We start from the raw sequence: 21,856 nt of genomic DNA on the forward strand, positions 1-21,856 counted from the left end.
AACTCTTTAGAAGTTTCTCTACTCCCATGTCAGAGGGTTACAGCTCCCTTTAATTGCGAGGAGAATCTTATCCCTTTGAGCATGCCCTAAGCTTCCCAGCTCTGGGCTGCACGACCAGTCCACAAGGATCTGTGTTTGCTGCTTACACCTCAGGGCATCTGTGGTATTTGAAGTGCCAACCTTGAGGTGCCTATCAATGAGTCATGGCCTTTGCTGTCTGTGTCCTGAAGTATTTCTCAGCCAGGTCGCTGGTGGAGGAGGTACTGAATTCAAACTGATGTGTCTGCAGACATAGGGACTTTTGAGAGAATAAATGGACATTTGTATCCTGGGGACTTCCCCGGTGGCTCAGTGGTAAAGAATCCACCTGCAATGCAGGAGACTTTGGTTTGATCCCTGGGTTGGGAAGATACCCTGAAGAAGGAAATGCAACCCACTCCAGTATTCTCACCTGGAAAAGCCTGTTCCATGGGGTCGCAAAACAGTTGGACTTGACTGGATGCCTAAACAGCAACATCAGTCCTGTGAAGCTTTTTCACTCCCAGGGGCAGATACCATAATTTTTAAAATTTTAGAAATTAGTGGTATGTAGAGAATGTCAGTCTTGGCTAATGATGGTGTACAAGAAATCCATTTACAATGTGTACAACTCTACGTTTCAGAAGCCTCTGGGGACATGTTGGAGGTCTGTCTGCAGAAGACTGGCAGGGTAAAAGTAATTGCTCCAAAACTGAAAGACAGAATGGAGGCGGATGCTGAAGTACACAGCAAAACTGCAAAATTGAATGGACTGCTGAGCTGACTGTGAGCACTACTCCAAGGAAGCAAGATCTCTGGAAACCAGTGCAAATTTCCTAGAAATTAACTGTATTTTTACGGTTGACAGACTCACATATTAGGGCCTGAGTACCTGACATATTGGGTGATGTGAAAAGACAACTCATTGGAAAAGACCCTGATGCTGGGAAACAGTGAAGGCAAAAGGGGAAGGGGCTGACAGAGGACAAGATGATTGCATAGCATCATCCACGGACTTGAGTTTGAGCAAGCTCTGGGAGACAGGGGAGGACAGAGGAGCCTGGCGTGCTGCAGTCCATGGGGTTGCAAAGAGTTGGACACGACTGAGTGACTGAACAATAACAAAAGTTTACTCGGAGAAACTGGATATATGACCTGTCGTAACTATTTTTCTTAAAATTATTTTGGTATTTAGAATGGATGGTAAGTGTGTTCCCAGAAACAATTCTGGGATTAATTACCTTATAATATATTGCAAAGAGTTGGACATGACATAGCAACTGAACAAGAAGAACAACATTGTCCTAATTCTGTGTATATGATTTTGATTCCTGTTTCTTTTCGGAAACCTTGCTTCATGAGAGAGATTAGCCACAGTGCTTGGGAGCAATAAACATCCTGCATTGCAAACCCCATTTTGCCATCTCACAGAACCTCTCACAGAATCTCCATAAATCTCGGTTTGCAGTGAAGGCATCTCTTATTTTATCTATGAAGTGACTATTTCAAGAATATTTTTACAGCAGTCATTATTATTAGACCTTTGTCCAATTCTCCCAGTTAGGGGAAGAAGAAATTAATATGCAATGTTGATATTTCTATTTTGCATTTAGGGTTTCCCTAGTGAATCAGTCCTGGTAGGCTACAGTCCATGGGGTCGCTAAGAGTCGGACATGACTGAGCGAGTTCACTATCACTTTTCACTTTCATGCATTGGAGAAGGAAATGGCAACCCACTCCCGTATTCTTGCCTGGAGAATCCCAGGGATGGCGGAGCCTGGTGGTCCACCGTCTATGGGGTCGCACAGAGTCGGACACGACTGAAGTGACTTAGCAGCAGCAGCAGCAGCAGTCAATCAGTGGAAAAGAATCTGCCTGCTAATGCAAGAGACACGGGTTCGATCCCTGGGTCAGGACGATCCCTTGGAGGAGGAAATGTCAGTCCACTCCAGTACTCTTGCCTGGGAAATCCCATGGACAGAGGAGCCTGGCAGGCTATAGTCCACAGGGTCCCGGAAGAATGAGACACAAATTAGCCACTGAACAGCAACAACAACCGCCTGACATATTGGGTGGAATATTTCACACCATCCTCGTCAACAGGTTGGAGAAATTGAGTTTATAAAAAATAGAGCATTTACGTGAATTGGCATGAACTTTCAAGGATTCTGGAGGACCTGGAGGATGTGAAGAATAAAATTGGAGATATTTTGCCTGGAGATGAAAGCAGTTTCTTTTTCCTCCCTTTGGAGGGTGAGGCATGAATGGTTGTTCAGTTGCTCAGTCATGTCCAACTCTTTGTGACCCTACAGACTGCAGTACACCAGGCTCCCCATTCCTTCTCCATCTCCTGGAGCTTGCTCAAACTCATGTCCATAGAGTCCAACCATCTTGTCCTCTGTCATCCCCTTCTCTTCCTGCCCTCAGTCTTTTCCAGCATCAGGGTCTTTTCCAGTGAGTCGGCTCTTTGCATCAGGTGGCCAAAGTATTGGAGTTTCAGCATCAGTCTTTCCAGGGCATATTCAAGGTTGATTTTCTTTAGGATTGACTGGTTTGATCTCCTTGCAGTCCAAAGGGACTCTCAAGAGTCTTTTCCAACACCACAATTCAAAAGCATAAATTCTTCAGCTCTCAGCATTCTTTATGGTCCAACTCTCACACCCATACATGACAATTGGAAAAACCATAGCTTTGACTATATGGACCTTTGTGGGCAAAGTAATGGAAAACAGTATGAACAGGCTTGAATGGTAGCTGTTTGCAAATATTTGTTTAACAGGTATGTCACTGGAGAGGAATTAGATATTTCCTGTGTCTCAAGTGGGACAGTTTGGGCTGAGGGAGGCAGATTTTCCTTAATCCAAGGGAAAAGATTTGTGTCAATCAGTCTAGTGGAAGGGACCGGCTTTTGAGGTAGCCAATATGACTGCTTTGATGAGTTCAAGAAGAGGCTGGTATTCTGTTTGGGACATTGTCTAGAGGCTGCATGCATTAAAGGCAAGTTGGATAAAATTATTTCTTCTGGTCCTTTCTAAACCTTCAGATGCTGAGATAACATTGAAGAAATGTTAGTGGTCAGAAATCAGGTGTATGTCTTTCCCTTTGTCACCATGACTAAAGGAGCGTATTATGTTTTGTCACACAGAAACGGCTTCAATTCCTAAGTCCCTGCATTAGAGATAAGCCAGGAATGAGGAAACTTGCTAAAAGCTATGGATAATAAGAATTACCTAAGAGCTAAGAGCATTATGCCTTGATGTAAGCCACCAGGAAAGGAAATTATTTCATTTGTTTCAAAAGACAAGAATATTTATCAAATATGTCCAACTAATCAGAATTGTGACTGCCAGATAATTTAAACTGTGACTATTGCATTGTCTCTCATGTTCTAGCAGAAGTTTGTCTGAAAACTAGATCCTTTTTTTTAATATAAATAATTTTTTTTCCCCTTAGAACTCAAATTTATCCACGAGATATCCTTTTCCTTCCTACTTAGATTGTTGAAGTTCTTGAGTCCCAGTTTAGAACGTTGATAGATTTTGAACTCTTCTAACTGCATAACCTATATTAATAAATACCATTTATACCATGACCCAGAATCATATATGCATTACACAAAATTACATATCTGAGACAATACCTGTACTTATGTACTGATATAATACTCTGAAATTTGCAATTCAGTTCAATTAATTCATTGTTAAATACTATTCACGCCACCCTAATTTCACATGATTTATAGGTTGAAAAATACCACTGTAATCGCTAGTTGGAGAAGACTCCAATAATGGTAGAATCAATGAGAGAATTCAGATCTTGTCATTTAGGACGTTTGATCCACTTGTGCAGAAGATAAGCTTTGCATATATATTATCAGAAAGGTTTTGGAATTTGAAATGCATTTCCATCTTACTCTTCAGTTCCTTTCTTCCTGACTTTTCTGCCTGTTCCCCCCCCACCCCTATCCCCAGTAAATCCTCACAGTAACCAGCTGAAAACATGAAAGACTTGAGAGATGTGTAGATAGACCACGTTTCTGCTGTGTGTCTTAAAGCTTTCACATCTAGAGAAGTGAGTGTTTGTCGAAAGCATATCTGTTTATTCATACATTCACTTGCCCGCCGAGATAATGGGATTGCAGACACACTGCTCAGAGCTGCATGGATAACTAAGCATTTACTTATTATCAGGAAGGCAAATGCAGTTTCCAAGATCAAAGTGGACACTTCCTAGAAGCTACATTTATTGCAAAAGGCTGAAGTGCCCGCCTTCCCAGGAATCAAAGGGACTTCAAGCAGAAAGGCAGGCTTACATTTGACAGGATCCTGTTTTTGACAGGATGGCAACCATCTAAGTAGGTGACAGGATCGAGAGTTATTTAATTCCAAAAGTTAGCAATGCTGCCAGCTCTGGGGTTAAGCAACAGGCCTGATACTGTGATGGCCTCAGCTGGGGTCTGCCTGACAAAATTTTAACTGTCAGTGCAAGGACTGAGGATAATTTTAGAATTTTCACGAATTGAAATTACTTTGGTAGTATCTTGATCCCATGCCTGCAGAAAGCAGGCTATTTCAGAGGAAGTTAAGTATTAATGAAATACATTATAACCCAACCATGATTACAGTGTCTATTGGAAGAGTCATCTTGGATGAATCCTTGCCCTGAAACACAGTGACCTTGAGTGGCAGCAACTAGACCATGGCTAGTCTACCGTCAGTTGCCATCTACTAAGAGTTCCACTGTGTTTGTAGTTGTTGTTGCTCAGTCAGAAAGTCATGTCTGACTCTTTGCGACCCCATGGACTGCAGCACACCAGGCTTCCCTGTCCTTCACTATCTCCCAGAGTCAGTTGAAACTTGTATCCATTGAGTCAGTGATGCCATCCAACTACCCAACCACCTTATCCTCTGTCACCCCTTTCTCCTCCTGTCCTTGATCTTTCCCAGCATCAGGGCCTTTTCCAATGAGTCCGTTCTTTGCATCAGGTAGCCAAAGTATTGGAGCTTCAGCTTTAGCATCAGTTCTTCCAATGAATATTCAGGGTTGATTTCCTTTAGGATTGACTTTTTTGATCTCTTTGCAGTCCAAGGGATTCTCAAGAGTCTTCTCCAGCACAGTTTGAAAGCATCAATTCTTCCTGGATCAGCTTTCTTTATGGTTCAACTCTCACATCTGTACATGACCACTGGAAAAACCATAGCTTTGACTGTTTGGATCTTTGCTGGCAAAATGATGCCTCTGCTTTTTAATATGCAGTCTAGGTTTGTCATAGCTTATCTTCCAAGGAGCAAGCATCTTTTAGCATCCACTGTGTTAAGAGGTTTTTTTTTTTTTGGTATCCTCCCACACCCACTTGGCTTTGAAACCCAACCTAAGTCCCATTGCTAAGACTTTCAGATGGTTACCTTCATGGACTTGTGAAGATCATCTCCTAGAAACTCCTTCTCTTGGATTACTGAAAAACTTCCCTGGTAGTTTTCAATATCCTTGAAATATTGGCTGGAGTATTTGGAAGAGTAACAAAGGGCTTCATTATTTCTTCTCCAAAACTGTCTAATAATTTAGGAGTCTGAAGAGGCGTCTTTCAGAAATTCTGGGTACTTAATTAATGAGTGTGCTTCATAGACATTACATTTCTATTACAATAGAATAGCTTTTTTTTATAATAGAATTTTTTGTTTATAATAGAATTAGCTTTTTTCAGGCTAATGTCTTCTGAGATCCCCCTTGTCCTCCCAAGAGCTTATCTTTCTGGAGACTATTAGAATCGGAGGAACCATTTTCCTGATATTTATCAAATGTTTACTATAATTTAAAGCTTGAGTGTCACAGAAGTCAGTTTTACACTTGCGAGTTTCTTTACTGCAAATGTTTATAGCCCATGTTTTGATGAAAAGGCAGTATTGATTTTTTTGATGTTAAATTGTGTGAGCTGTTTATATATTTTGGATATTAACCCCTTACTGGTCATTTCACCTGCAAATATTTTATCCCATTCTGTTGGTTGTCTTGTCATTTTGTTGATGGTTTCTTTTGCTGTGCAGAAAAGCTTTTAAGTTTAAGTAGTTCCCACCTGTTTATCTTTGCTTTTATTTCCTTTGCTTTAGGAAATGGATCTAAAAAAATATTGCTGCGATTTATATCAAAGGGTGTTCTGCCTATGTTTTCCTATAGGAATTTTATAGTCTACAGTTTCATAGTCTTACATTTACGTTTTTAATCCATTTTGAGTTTATTTATTTGTTTGATACGGGCCATGTCCATCTCTTATTATTAGCACTTACAAGCAGTGTGAAAAGTGATCTTAACAAATAAGTGAGATTTACCACATTAATCGTATTGCTTGCCTCAGGTATTACTAAGTACTTGGTTGTGAAGCTGGACTCTATGGGTTCTTTACTTTGGCATTTATTGAGTTTATTTTTGTATATGGTTTTAGAGAATCATACAAATCAACATAAAAAAAAACCAAAAAAACTAATTTAAAAAAGTGGGCAGAAGACCCTAATAAACATTTCTCCACAGAGGAAATACAGATGGCCAACACGCACATGAAAAGATGCTCAACATCACTAATTGTCAGGGAAATGCAAATTAAAACCACAATGAGACATCACTTCACGTCTGTCAGAGTGGCCATAATCAACAAGACCACAGTTAACGAATGCTGACAGAGGTGTGGAGAAAAGGAGGCACTTGCTTGCGCACCATTGGTGGGAACGTGAATTGGTGCAGTCACTGTAGAGAACTGGGGGGGTTTCTCAAAAAACTAAGAATAGAACTACCACATGAACTGGCAGTTCCGCTCCTGGGTATGTGTTAAAAACAGACAACAAATAAAAACACCAGTTGTCCAATGTTCACAGCAGCATTATGTATAGTAGCCAAGATATGGAAGCAACCTGTGTCCATCAGTAGATAAGTGGATCAAGAAGATGTCTCCATGGTATGTGTATGTATATATACAGTAGATGATCTACTCCAGGTCTGTCATTTGGATTGAATTCCCCAAGTTTAAGTTCTGGGAGCGGCTGCTCAGAAACATGACCTTCCTTTATACAGAAGCAGTTCCCAGCAGAGATGGAAAAAAGTGAAAGTGATAGTCACTGAGTCATATCTGACTCTTTGCCAACCCTGGATAGTGGCCCACCAGGCTCCTCTGTCCATGGGATTTTTTTTTTCCAGGGAAGAGTACTGGAGTGGATTATCATTTCCTTCTCCAAGGGATCTTCAGGACCCAGGGATAGAGCCTGAGTCTACTGCATTGCAGGCAGATCTTTACCATCTGCATATTTTATATCATTCCCTCATACTGTAAACAAAAGTAGAGTAGTTCATTTAAATAATTCTTTAGGGCAGCGACCCCCAAGCTTTTTGGAGCCATGGATTCATTTCATGAGAAACAACTTTTCCACAGACCTGGAAAAGGATAGTTTTGGGATGATTCAAGTGCATTACATTTATTGTGCACTTTATTTCTATTATTGTTGTGATACATAATGAGACAATTATACAACTCACCATAATGCAGAATCAGTGGGGATGCTGAGTTTGTTTTCCTGCAACTAGACGGCCCCATCTGGGGGGTGACAGGAGACAGTGAGAGATGAAGTATGTTGCTTATGTCCAGTCTACTCCGAAGTGTCATTTTGGTTGCTGTCCCTGCAGAAACCCTGCTTCACAAAGATAGGATTTTGGAAATGGAAGCAGGCTTTTTGGTGCTTTGTGGCAATCTAGAATATTCCACCTAGACTTTAAACCAGAAAGTATTGTGATCTGAAGTGATGTCAAACATAGTTTTAAGGCCGCCATCATTTGTGATCTCAGGTGGCAAAATGCTAGCGATGAGGAGCAGCTGTAAATACAGTTGAAGCCTCCCTCACTTGCCCACTGCTCACCTCCTGCTGTGTGACCCAGTTCCTACCAGGTCGTGAACCAGTATTTGTTCCTGGCCCAGGGGTTGGGGACTCTTGCTTTAGGGAAGCACAAAGAACAGAAGAGTTGATGCTTTCAAATTGTGGTGTTGGAGAAGACTCTTGAGAGTTCCTTGAACTGCAAGAAGATCAAAGTAGTCAATCCTAAGGAAATCAACCCTGAATACTCATTGGAAGGATTGATGCTGAAGCTCCAATACTTTGGCTACCCAATGCAAAGAGCCAACTCCCTGGAAAAGACCCTGATGCTGGGAAGGATTGAGGGCAGGAGGAGAAGGGGGCAACAGAGAATGAGACGATTGGATGGCGTCACCAACTCGATAGACATGAGTTTGAGCAAACTCTGGGAGATAATGTGGGACAGAGGAGCCTGGTGTGCTGCAGTTCCTGGGGTCACAGAGTCTGGACAAGACTTAGTGACTAAACAACAACAACAGGAAAGAACAGAGGGAACTGAAATGAAGAGAGAAGCTCTAAGAGAATATCTGAAAGGGGCTATGCCTCCCTTCTCTTTGCATTTGCTGTGAACTCTTCTTTTTCCTGATTCCACATTGCACATGCCCTCTCATGCTTAGAAAGTTGGAGAATGTACTCTGGCCACCTTATGATTTTGTATACCCTGTAGGTCTGACCTTTCCCCAATGTCTTGTATACTTTTTTGCCACCTGTTTTATTCCATTTCATTAGAGATAATTGTCCTGGTGGGTCTCCAGTTGACACACACATGCCCCAGTCACCTACCCCCTCCCCCTCAGCTCCCCAGGCTGCTACTCACTCAAAAGGGTCACTGGGGTCCGCCCTCTGCAGCTCTGGTGGGATGGGGATCCTCTTGTAGTACATTTCCCAGTCGAAGGCACCACGCATGGCATCCCCGGCTTGCGCCTCGTACCCAAAGTGATTGTGGTCGATGACGTCAATCATGGGGCAAACAATGGTCTTGTGGTTTAGTGCAATTTGGTCTGAAAAGTGGAAGCACAGAGTAGGAAGTGACATGCCTGCCTAGGTCGTCCCTCACTTTTCTGCAAAGAGAAGCCCTTCCTCACCCATCGCCCTTGAAGCCTGGTTCCCTGTTGTCTTCAGAGCACTTTGCAGTATCTCTGAATGCTGGGCTTGACGTGCTGGGACCTTGATCAGGTGCAATTAGTGTTGTGGTGTTTACTTTTAAGAAAGTGATGTCCCAGAGAGACCTGGAGAAGTCCATTTAACTCTGCCTCTGTCACATTTCTGCTCTGACCTGTCCCCAATCTGTCATTTTATGGTGCCTCCAACATGCATGAAATATAAACACTCCCTGTGTTCCTTTAAGCATGCGGCTAGAGCCTGCTGAGAGAATACTGGCCTGCTTTCTGGAGCGTCCAAAATGTAAATATTTAACTTCATGGTTTTTTATCGTCTAATCTTACAGTGACCCTGATGGCTGTTCCTCTCCTGTCCCCCCAAATGCTGGGAAATGGCACATAGAATTCTTTGCTCTCAGGCTTGCCTGAGATTTCACCAAGTCCTAGTTTTGCTCTGTTGTTGTTGCTACTGTTCTTTAATATAGGCTTTGTTCATCAAAGCTATACATTTTTTAGTTAATAAATTTATTTATTTTTAATTGGAGGATAGTTGCTTTATATTATGTTGGTTTATGCCATAGGTCAGCATGAATAACTATCTAGACATACCTATGCCCCTCCCTCCCACCTTCTACTCTGTCCCAGCCCTCTAGGTTGTCACAGAGCATGCGTTTGAGCTCCCTGCATCATATAGCAAATTCTACCTGGCTGTCTATTTTACGCATAGTGATGTATTTTTCAGTGCTATTCTCAATTCTTTCTGCCCGTTCCTTCTCCACTGTGTTCATAAGTTCACTCTTCTCTCATCATATCCAAAAATATATTATCACATCACTGCTGCTACTATTAAATTCTTGAACAACTACTAATATACTTATGCTGTTTCTGTTCCTTTTTTAAATTGGAGAATAATTGCGTTACAGAGTTGCATTGGTTTCTGCGGTACAACTAGGTGGACCAGCACTCTCTCTATACATATATTCCCACCCTCTTGAACCCCCTCCCACCTCCCCATTCCCCACCCCAGGTCATCACAGAGCACACCGCTGAGCGCCCTGTGCCGTCCCCCTGCTCCCCACCAGCTGTCTGTCCTACAGGTACATGTGTGCTCAGTTGTGTCTGCCTCATCACAACTCCACGGGCTATAGCCCGCCTGTCTCCTCTGTCCATGGGATTCTCCATGCAGGAATACTGGAATGGGTTGCCATTTCCTCCTCCGGGGGATCTTCTCAACCCCAGGAACTGAACTGGTGTCCCCTACATCACACGCACATCCTTTAACACTGAGCCACCACATGATAGCGTATATGTGTCAGTGCTATTCACGCTGTTTCTAAACCTCCTAGCAACCCTGTGAAGTGGCTCTAATTATCATTCCCAATTTTCATATGAGGAAACTGGGTGCAAAGAAGTTAAGTAACTTGTCCAAGTTTGCTTGTGTTTTGAGAACACTCACTAGGACGCAATCCCCGCTTAATGGTCCAGTCCTAAAGCCTGGGGTCCGTCCAGTTGGCCGTGGTGCTTCTCTGAGGCAGAAAGGAGACTTATTCTCCAGTTTCAGCCCCAGATTCTCCCTGGTAGTTGTTATTATGCCAGATGTGAACAGCCAGCGCTGGAAACGGCACACACGTGTACTCTGGTTCACCTACAAGAACTACATGTGAAGTATTGTCTTCTCCACAGTGTGTATTTCTTCAATATTTATTATAACAAGCTAATACTGTCAGAGAGGTTGAACTTTTAAGTGTTAACACCAGCTTTCTGGTTCTTTGGAAGACCTTTGGATGTGGCATGTGGAAAAAAACACAAATATCTTTAAAAGAGAAAAGACGTCGTGGAGAAATAATGAGATCTGACAGCTTCCACATCATTATGACATTATAATGACAGGATAACATTATTACTGTTATCCTGATGACAATAATGAGGAGGACATGGGGATCACAGAATCCTGTGGAAAACCTCCCCTCCAGATCTACCTGCCTTCCATTCACTCACTGATTTGTTCATTCATTCATTCATAGTTTAGTAGTTATTCATGGAGTAGAAGCTACATGCCTGTCACGCTGCGTGGTTCTGGGGGAGCCACAACCACAAAAACCCCTGTGTTCATGAATGGAGCAAAGAGAATCCGCACGCATAGTAGATAACTAAATTACACAGTGTGCTGTGCTGTCCTTAGTCGACTGTCTTGTCCGACTCTTTGCGACCTCATGGACTGGAGCCCACCAGGCTCCTCTGTCCATGGAATTCTCCAGGCAGGAATACTGGAGTGGGCAGCCATTTGCTTCTCTAGTGGACCTTCTCATCTCAGGGATCAAACCCGAATCTCCTGCATTGGCAGGCAGATTCTTTGCCGTTTGAGCCACTAGAGAAGCCTCATATAGTATGCTAGATGGTCATCAATGCGATGGAAAGAAAACAAAACAGGGTAAGGTGAGTGTGGCATGTGGAGAGGGGTGTGATTTTATTTTATTTTTGATTCTTTTAGCTTATTATGTTTGGGTCCTTGTCTTTATCTATTTATTTATTTGCTAGACAAGGGGTTGCAGTCTTAGCTAATGTGCTCCCAGGAGGCCTCAGTGAGCCTAAGGTCACCTTCATCTTGTTTAGTTATTTAGTAGGCAGAGAGACCCCGCCTCCCACCCCCAACACCTTCAGATCAGTCCCCACCAAGGGCTCTCTACACACCCTTTTTCACCCGGGAAAGTCTTACAGTGGGTTTTCTCTTTCACTAAGTGGTGTTTCCCCATAGATGTCTTTGACAGAGGAGACCTTCGCTGCTGTGTCCAAAATATTTCTTCTATCAGCTCTGCTGCTACATGAGTATTAAGGTTTCAGTGACGTTCTTCAATCCAATTCAGAATCAGGTTGACTTACAAGTTCCTTGACCAGGAAGGAGTCCCAAGGTGACCCAAAGAGAATGAATCTGTTAAATTAGCTGTCAGCTTTCCTGTCAAATTTCCTCTCAGCTCTCATCCGGCCGCTCTAGCTCACGGTGAAGGCAGTTTGACTACTTTTTTCTAAGGATTGTGCCTACATTCCAATTTCCTGGGATCAAACAAACAGACTCTTAATGGGAAACTGAAATTCAGGTATAATCCCAGGGTGAGAAATGAACCAAGAAACCGTGTGATTCCACCTGTTTTTTTAAAATTTTTTTCATTTTGAAAGATGTATCAAGACAGTGATAGAGGAAAATAAAAAAAGATAGCAATCCTGAGCTCAGATCATGTCTTAACCATCAGGCCTATAGGAAATGAAATGCTTTAAAGGGAAAAAATGAGTTTCTCTTTATTTTCTGTCTTCCCCCCTCCCCCTCTTTTTAGATGCATAGGAACAATCAGAGCCTTGATAATTGGCTTTTAGGGATTGCTTTGGTTCATAAATAATTAGGCCTTGTGCTGACTTCCTTGCCTATTCAACACCTTACAGGCCAAATTCAGTTTAAGAGAAGCTCATGGCTACTGATGAAACTTTAAATTGCTATGTCCTTGGACAAGGTACTTTTAATTAAAGGCTCAGAGGATTCTCTGACCATTAGGAGCATAGATACATCCCTGTGGATTAGGGTGGCCAGGCAGTTGTTTGTCAGATAGGGGGTGGATCTGAGATATGGTGGGGCCTTACTTGCTGATCATTTCCTGTTTCAAATTCAACACAGTTTCAATTGATTTCCACCCCACCCACATCTTTTACTAATGGAGCTTTCCCAGTTCTGCCTGAAATCCTGCACAATTGTCAATAGCAAGTGATTCTTTCTGAGGCAGCTATTGCAAAGGCCGATGTTACTTGCTTTAGCTCCAAGACCAGGGATATATTTACAATAAAAGTTGATTTAGTGAAATCTGGAGGCACATAAAAGAACACAATGTGCAGACCAAGATCTTTTTAGAAACACATTTTTTCTCATTTTACAATTTATTCCTTAGCTACGACTGGGCTTTATCTCTGTCTTCATTGTGAAATTAAAGAAATATTAATAGTAATGCTTGGACTCAGTTTCAATAGGTTTTCTAGTTTGAATGCATTTCAGGACTTTGGTGTTTTTAACAGTTCAAGTGTCTGAGAGTCTTCTCATGATCATTTAAGATGTATCACCTGGGGGGCAGCTCTGTGTGTTTGAGGGGTTCTATGTGAATGTAAGGGGTCATATATTTAGGCAGCTAGGCTGGAGCCAGAGTGGAAAAGAGAATAGCCTTATAAATCCTGAGAAAATGTCAGAGTGATTACACTGTGACTGTATTCTGGGGGCTGAATGCTTTTTTCATTGCAGCATCAAAGCAAGTGTCAGTTCAGAGATGCTCTCAAGAATTGCAGGAGGGCCGAGATAATGTTGGTGACCTGTGGACTTATTAATGATGTGGAGCTTTACATGACGGTAGTGAATAATGAGGTTTGTTTTTCTCTTAGGAAAATGAGCAGCTCTCATTTCTTAACAATCCTGTAATAATTGGTAAACATTATGTGTGTGTGTGTGTGTGCGCGCGTGCGCATTTTAACCATACTGTGCTTATGTGTGCTGAGTTGCTTTGGCCATATTCAACTCGTTGCAACTCTGTAGACTGCAGCCTGCCAGGCTCCTCTGTCCATGGGATTTTCCAGGCAAGAATACTGGAGTGGGTTGTCATGGCCTCCTCCAGGGGATCTTCCCGACCCAGGGATCAAACCTGCATCTCTTCCATCACCTGCTTTGGCAGGTGAGTTCTTTAGCAGTAGTGCCACCTGGTAAGCCCACTATACTTGGGGGTAGTATAATAAACACTTTTTCCTTTTAGTGTTGACTCAGTGAATGTCTAAGATAAGAAATCAAACCTTTTCAAACCAAAGTTAGATTGCATTCTCTAAAATGGCAATTTCAGTTGTGGTTTTCTAGTTACCTGTAGTTCCCAGCAATGGTCAATAAGATAGCGTTCAGGGCTCCCGCTGCAAACCCATCGAAGGGGTCTCCAGCCTCCATCAATGGCAGACTAGGTAGAAGCAAACCCCTCCCCGGCCTGGGCCCAGGAGGCTGAGGGCACTCACCGAGGAGCGGGGGCAGCCAGTTGACGTTGACCTCACAGTGGGAGTCGAGGAACGTCAGGACCTCGCCTCTGGCCATGGACGCCCCCAGGAGTCGGGTCCGGATCAGCCCTTCCCTTTTCCTGGTGCGGACGATCCTCACCTTGGAAAACCGAGCCATGTACTCTTCCAGCTTCTCCTTCAAGTGTTCTGGGAAAGAAGACAGACACAGAAGGACACGGAACATTAGCTACAGCAGACCGACTCCAGGGCGTCTGTGCAGAGAGCGTGCTTGCAGAAAGCCGGCTGAGGTCCTCTCTCTCCTCCCTTCCTCCTGAGGGGAGAGACGCGGAAGATCCCTTGCCTAGAGGTCTCTATACTTTACAAGCTCCACTTGTTGTTGTTGTTTAGTCGCTCAGTCGTGTCAGGCTCTTTTCGACCCCATGGACTGTAGCCCACCAGGCTCCTCTGTCCATGGGATTCTCCAGGCAAGAATGCTGGAGTGGGTTGCCATTTCCTCCTCCAGGGGACCTTCCCGACCCAGGAATGGAACCTGCATGTCCCGCATCGGCAGGTGGATTCTTTACCGCTGAGCCCCCAGGGAAGCCCACGGGTTCCAGAATGCTCGATAAGATGCAAATACTGCCTTTTGTGTGGACAAGGACCAGCCAGCGCTCCACCCCAAAGTTGCTGTGGGCCTGGGACCCCCCGGGCTGTAGCCTGGCCAGCCTGCACCGAGGTGGGAATCAGCCCTGGGTCCCTGCTGGCCAGGTCAGGTGACCGTTCCAACACATGGGCTTTTGCCAACTAGAGGGCCCTTGCAGCAAGGCTTTGCATAGTGTTCTCTGTATTGAAAATAGTGCATATAAAACCACAGGAAAGAAAAATATACCTCAAACCAACAGAAGGGCTTCCCTGGTGGGTCTAGTGGTGAAGAACCTGACTGCCAAAGCAGGAGACATAAGACACGTGGGTTCAGTCTCTGGGTCCGGAGGATCCCCTGGAGGAGGGCATAGTAACCCACTCCAGTATTCTTGCCTGGAGAATCCCCATGGACAGAGGAGCCTGGTGGGCTACAGTCTATGAGATCACAAAGAGTCGGACACAACAAATAACAGGAACCAGATTTCCTCCCCCGTGCCAGGTAATAGCAAACTGGCAAGCAACTTCAGCTCCTGGATTTGGATTTGAATTTGAAGTGGAAAGTGACTGATTTACTGTGAAAATTAGATATGGAGAGGGACAAGCAGATGAGATGCTACATAATCATTTTGGACTTGGCTAAGATTTGGAAAAAAAAATTGGAAAGGTTTCTTTGCCCAATTAAAAAAAATGTAAACAAAACGAAATGAGATAACTTATTTATGGAATAAAACATTTCCTACTGGCTGTGATAAAGTACAATTATCTCTCAGGTCTTTTGTATGCCAAAGAAGTGTATTTTGGTAGCTTTCTGTGGGATATGTGCTCATGTAATTGACATCATCTGCTCTCAACCTCCCACATGTAAAACCTTAGGAGCGCTTTCCTGGAGTTTGTAACAAGTAGAGTCTAATATTCATTGAAATAGAATCTTAGCATGCTGTATGTTCTGTAGGTTTCGCTTTCAAACTGTCTCTGCTTGTTTGCAATCAAAGGCAATATTATTATTAAGTCTCCTTCTGTGATTTCTAACAATAGCGGTTCATGGAAGGATTTATGATCTTGCTTTTTTGTTTCTTTTTTGGAGTATTGGCTCGGTGGTAAAGAATCTGCCTACCAATGCAGGAAATTTGAGTTCAGTTCCTGGGTAAGGAAGATCCCCTGGAGAAGGAGATGGCAACCCACTGCAGTATTCTTGCCTGGAGAATCCCATAGACAGAGGAGCCTGGTGGGCTACACTCTGTGGGGTTGCAGAGAGTCAGACATGACTGAGCAACTGAGCACGCAGGCATGGTTGCTTTACAATGTCGTGTTAACTTCTGCTGTGGAGCAAAATGTATCAGCCGCAAGTAGACATATATCCCCTTTTTTGAATTTCCTTCCCATTTAGGTCTTCACAGAGCACTGGGTAGAATTCCTTGCGCTATACAGTAAGTTCTCAGTAGTTTCCTATTGTATACAAAGGATCAATAGTGTATATTGGTCAATCCCAATCTCCCAGTTCATCCCACCCCAACCTCCGTCGCCTGCTTGGTGTCCACAGGTTTGTTCTCTACATCTGTGTCTCTATTCCTACCCTGCAAATAGGTTCATGAGTACCATTTTTCTTGATTCCAAATGTATGAGTTAATATACGGTACTTCTTTTTCTCTGACTTACTTCACTCTGTATGACAGCCTCTAGGTCTGTCCACATCTCTGCAAACCTCCCTGCTCTCCTGTCGATTGTACCACTGTGGGTATCATCTTGACAATCCGACTGCCTTCTCTGCTTAACTCTCTGACCCCCAAGGACTAAAGCAGTCTTTTTTCAAGGGAGAGAGGATTAATTCTTTGTAGCTGCCTATGAGAAAGCACTTCTTTCTAGAATAGATTAGCCTCCCACATGTCCCAAGGCAGAGGGTTGTTAGAAGCAGAGGCTTGTTGGTCACCTGCTAAGGACTGTCCCCACTTGGGCTTGACGCTTCCAAACTTTCTAGTTTATCGGGGACTCTCTGAACCCAGTGGGAGCATCTCTACACGTTGCCTTTCCCTCTCTGTATGTTTTCTGATTCTGTGTATTTTTCATAAAGTCCATTTTAATACACTAAGAAGACTGTCAGGTATGAATGCACTAATCTCAAGGGATTTGACCCCACAGCGAGGCCACTGAATGTTCAAATCAATTCCTCTAATTTGAACTTTGTGGTAATAATTAGGTTGCTTTGCCTCCGAGTAATGACCTAGTTGACTGCCCCTTGGAGGGGTCTGTTTTTTCTTAGTAGTTCAGTTATAGCATTTAATTAACCATAGCTCACCGTGAAGAAGATATTATCCATCTGATTAGCAAATTAGACTCTCATACAAGGAAATTCTTGCGGATGGTGGAGATGCCTTTAATTAAAAACATTTTTCATTTCTTTTGTATGAACAGTTTTGAGATTCATTTCAAAATCTTACTCAAATGATTTTAAACATGCTTTGGTATTACTTAAACACAGCATCTTTGAAGATCCGTTTTGAATTCATTTAATTTAAAGAATGACAGGAGAATTTATGGTATCTTTATAAAAGAGACATTTCTTTTTTGACTAGGAAAATTTGTAGAACCATTAACTTTTTTTTTTTTGGTTGGTGACCCTAGACTAGCAGTGGAAATATTACTGTTAAAATCCACTAAGTGGTACCCTGATGACCTGGAAAAGTTAATATAATTTCAAATATACCAATTTTTGCCCAAGGTTTATGATATCACTGGGAGGCAGTAATGAAATGTTGAGTTATGCTCAAGTGACATTTTGGTGTCTTGCTACTGTCAATATTAAGTACAGCAGTTTTCTGAATGTATTTTCCCTTTTTTACTAGAGATTTCAGTATGCTCCATGAACTTACACATTCATTAGTATATTTATCATTCAGGATAGCAACTAAGTGTTGAAAAAGTTGCCTTCAATGATTTGCAGTCGAGGATCAAGGATGTGAGTTCTAGACCTATTACTCACTGGACCTATATCTTCAGTTAAGTCCATTTCAGTTTTCCTCACCTGTGGAATGTGATGTGTGTATGTGTGTTCAGTATCCAACTCTTTGCGACCCCAAGGACTGTGGCCCACCAGGCTCTTCTGTCCATGGAATTTCCCAGGCAAGAATACTGGAGTGGGTTGCCATTCTCTTCTCCAGGGGATCTTCCCAACCCGGGGATCGAATCCACATCTCCTGCTTGGCAGGCAGATTCTTTACCACTGAGCTACCTGGGTAACCATGGAATGTGATGAAAGTGAAAGTGAAAGTGAAGTCGCTCAGTTGCATCCGACTCTGTGCGACTCCACGGACTGTAGCCCGCCAAGCTCCTCTGTCTATGGGATTTTCCAGGCAAGAATGCTGGAGTGGGTTGCCATTTCCTTCTCCAGGAGATCTTCCCAATCCAGGGACTGAACCCAGGTCTCCCACATTCTAGGCAGATGGTTTACCATCTGAGCCACCAGGGAAGGCATGGAATGTGATGAGTTGATCTTAAATATCCCTTCCAGTTCTATGATTCTGTGATTTCCCTTGTCATGTTTTACTTATGCTATAGATCTAGTCTATCAAGTATTTCATTTTTCCTAAAACGCATCCTAGAGATTGGCCTTCCAGTGTTTCTTTGGGTCACATGTCACATTGAAAAGCAAGAATCAACTCAAGATAAAGCCAACATGTATCAGAGGTTTAGTCAAAAAGCAAATGCCATGTCTTGTCTTTGGGCAACACAGTATCTGTCTGGTCTCCCCCAGCTCCCTGTCTTCAAGACTGTCCCTGGTGTCAAAAATCATGACTTCGAAGCACTCTCAGTTCATCAAAGATTTAGGTCTGTTCAATAAATTAAAGTGAAAGTTGCTCAGTCATGTCCGACTCTTTGCGACCCCATAGACTATATAGTCCATGAAATTCTCCAGGCAAGAATACTGGAGTAGGTATTATGCTTATTATGTTGGGAAAATATAGTAGCAGAATTTAGACAGCTTTCTGGTCTACCTTTGAGCGATTGTCCCCAAGGCGTAGGGAATCTAAGTGACCAGGAGTGTTACAGAGCAAGGTCTGAGTTTCCTGAGTGGAGAACTCACCAGAGGCTGGACAAACAGCTGCCCTGGGCTCAGCAGGTTCCTTCTCCTTTGAATCCCCTAATTTAATATCAAGGAGAGAGCAGGAGGGGTAGGAGACCCAAGTGACCTGGAGATATGGGTTCTATGTCTAAATACATACTATGAAGCTGACATTTCTTTGATGTTTATACTTTGGTGTTGGTAGAGTATAGCAGCGTGCGTTTGTGCCTGCTAAGTTGCTTCAGTCATGTCCTACTCTTAGTGACCCTATGGATTATAGCTCACCCAGCTCCTCTCTCCATGGGATTCTCCAGGCAAGAATATGGAGTGGGTTGCCATTTCCTCCTCCAGGAAATCTTCCCGACCCAGGGATTGAAATAGAGTCTCCTGTGTCTCCTGCATTGGCAGGTGGGTTGTTTACCACTAGCGCCATCTGGGAAGCCCACTGGTTATTGTGGATGGTGACTAGTGATAAATTCTGAACTGGAATGTGTCATAAACACATAGAAATATATATACCTTTCTGGTTCCTTCTTTCACCACAAGACTATACTCTTACGTATTTTGGATAATTTGAGGTCTTATCACAGTGACAAGAAGTGCTTCACAATTAGAGACTAGAGGATATCCTTCCTCTTCTCAATATACTTGACACATGTTGTGTGTATATTTTAACCCAAAGTGACAGTGTTAAGGATAACTGTCTACTTAGCATATAGAAACTTTTTCTATATTCTCTAGGCAAGAGAAATGTACAGATTTTATGTCTCCAGTTAACTCCAGAAAGCTGTCAATCTCTTGATGTCCTGGTGGACCACACTAAATATGTCCCCTTTCATAGCATTCACATACAGACACTTCATATTATCTCAGGAGCACAAAAAATTCAACCAAGAACTTAAAAGAATTGCTGGAACTGTATCCAATTCCTTCTTTTATGATTTTGACTGAGTTCTGTCTCCGGATGTCTTATTTTCTATTCTTTTAATATGCAGGTCACCTGGGAAATAGCTGTTGTTGTGGTTTAGTCACTGAGTCGTGTCTGACTCTTTGTGACCCCAGGGACTGCAGCACGCCAGGCTCCTCTGCCCGTGGGATTTTCCAGGCAAGAACACTGGAGTGGGTTGCATCTCTCAATGTCTTATTTTCTATTCTTTTAATATACATAGCATCTTCAGTCACTTGGGAAATAGCTGGGACACTGAAATGAATAGACCACATATATTCCAGCTACTGTTAAAAAAAAGAGGATTAGAAAGTTACCCTTTACAACCTCTAACAAACTAATGGACCCAACTAACATCACAGAAGGAACCAGATCACTTGTTCTGTGCTTCCTGGTGAGGAAACATGTCACTGCCTCTTTCTTGGCAAAGTATTGAATCTGAGTTTGATCATGCCTTTAGATCTAACTATCAGCTTATAGGAACTAAAAGATTGATGAATTTGTGAAATAGAACATCTGGGAGATAACTAGCAAAATCGAAACTCTAGAAATTTCTCCAACACAAATGGCTTGACTTCTTCAACAAAAGAAGAAAAGAAATGGAAAGAGAACCCTAAAGATTGTGTGTATATGTGTCTGACTCTTGGGACCCCACAGACTGTAGCCTGCCAGGTTCCTCTGTCCATGGAATTTTCCAGGCAAGAAGACTGGTGTGGGTTGTCATTTCCTCCTCCAGGGGATCTTCCCAACCCAGCGATTGAAACTGCATCTCTTGTGTCTCTTGCTTTGGCAGATGGGTTCTTTTCCACTAGTGTTACCACCATTGCCACCTGGGAAACCCCCTAAAGATTAAAATATACTTAAGAAAGAGAATGGATGTTCCAGAGGGAGGGGATATGTATGTGTATATATATATATATATATATACATATATATATATATATATATAATTATGACTGATTTGTGTTGTTGTATGGCAGAAACCAATACAACATTGTAAAGTAATTTTCCACCAATTAAAAAAAGTTAACAGGAAAAAAAAAGAAATATATCAAAGGAGAGGGCCCAATGTGGATCCTGATTCAATGATACAGTTGAGAAAGAAAACATCAGCCCATCCCCCAGGTCTGGGCAGTGGTCTGACCCTCACGGCCAGCCCGTCATCTGGGTCTGCTGGACATAACCATCTTGGTGACGGTCAGTGTGCAGCGAGGTCAGTCTGAGACCATGATAAAGTAAGACAGAAACAAGATCACTGTGAAACCCACGGATACCAAATGTTTCTGTTTCAGCTAAAATGTGTGGTTTCTAATTGTTTGTTGTTGTTGTGGAATGGATTTGAGATTCTCCCCCCATGAGAATCCTTGTTGTAGTTTAGTCACTCAGTTGTGTCTGGCTCTTTGTGACCCCATGGACTGCAGCATGCCGGGATTCCTTGTCCTCCACCATCTCCTGGAGTTTGCTCAAACTCGTGTCCATTGAGTCGAAGATGGCAACCAACCATCTCATCCTCTGTCCTCCTCCCCTCAATCTTTCCCAGCATCAGGATACTTCCAGTGAGTCAGCTCTTCACATCATGTGGCCAAAGTTTTGGAACTTCAGCTTTAGCATCAGTCCTTCCAATGAATATTCAGGGTTGATTTCCTTAAGGATTGACTGGTTTGATCTCTTGAGAGTCCTTGATTTCACGCAATCATGGGAGGATAGAGTTGGACACTGTTCTTTAGGGTCCTTTATGTTTCTGCATCTTTTGTGAATAAGGTCTACCATTTGTTCTGGGTTATCTTTTCAAGGGTGTTTATACAGTGAACAGATAGGGAATACAGAGATCTGCATTTCTCTCAGGAACAAAATGCCATTTTATTTATAGCCCCAGAAGGTGGAGATAGTGTTCCCCTTGCTTGCCTGCTGCCCATTATACAAGATTTCAGTTCCATCGGTTCGGAGAGGAGGGAAGGCCACCGATGAAGGACTTGTAACCTCACATGAAAGTTTTAGAGTTTCTGACCGGAAAACTCTCCTTCTGTAGAGAGGAGTCTAGCAGAGCACAAGTTGGTAATTACACATGCCTGGCTGTCCTGTTCTTACCTGTGGAACCGCCCACCTCTGGCTCCACTGAGCTCCACCCCACCACTCACTGATCTCTTATGAGTCTCTCCTCTTTTTACTTCCTTTTTGTGCCTGAAAATATAACATC

General features: G+C 42.9%; 1 protein-coding gene across 1 annotated transcript in view; it reads right to left on the reverse strand.

Moving 5' to 3' along the window:
- Nucleotides 1–21,856, reverse strand: part of GALNTL6 (polypeptide N-acetylgalactosaminyltransferase like 6) — a 909,229-nt gene that overhangs the window by 220,764 nt on the left and 666,609 nt on the right. The window contains exons 4-5 of the mRNA XM_043487121.1: nt 14,036–14,221; nt 8,728–8,911 (exon numbers count right to left, since the gene is read on the reverse strand). Of these exons, the coding sequence (XP_043343056.1) occupies nt 8,728–8,911; nt 14,036–14,221 (370 nt within the window). The remainder of the gene's footprint in view (nt 1–8,727; nt 8,912–14,035; nt 14,222–21,856) is intronic.

The sequence above is a fragment of the Cervus canadensis genome, chromosome 14, assembly GCF_019320065.1.
Source record: "Cervus canadensis isolate Bull #8, Minnesota chromosome 14, ASM1932006v1, whole genome shotgun sequence".
In the NCBI taxonomy this organism is placed as follows: Eukaryota; Metazoa; Chordata; class Mammalia; order Artiodactyla; family Cervidae; genus Cervus; species Cervus canadensis.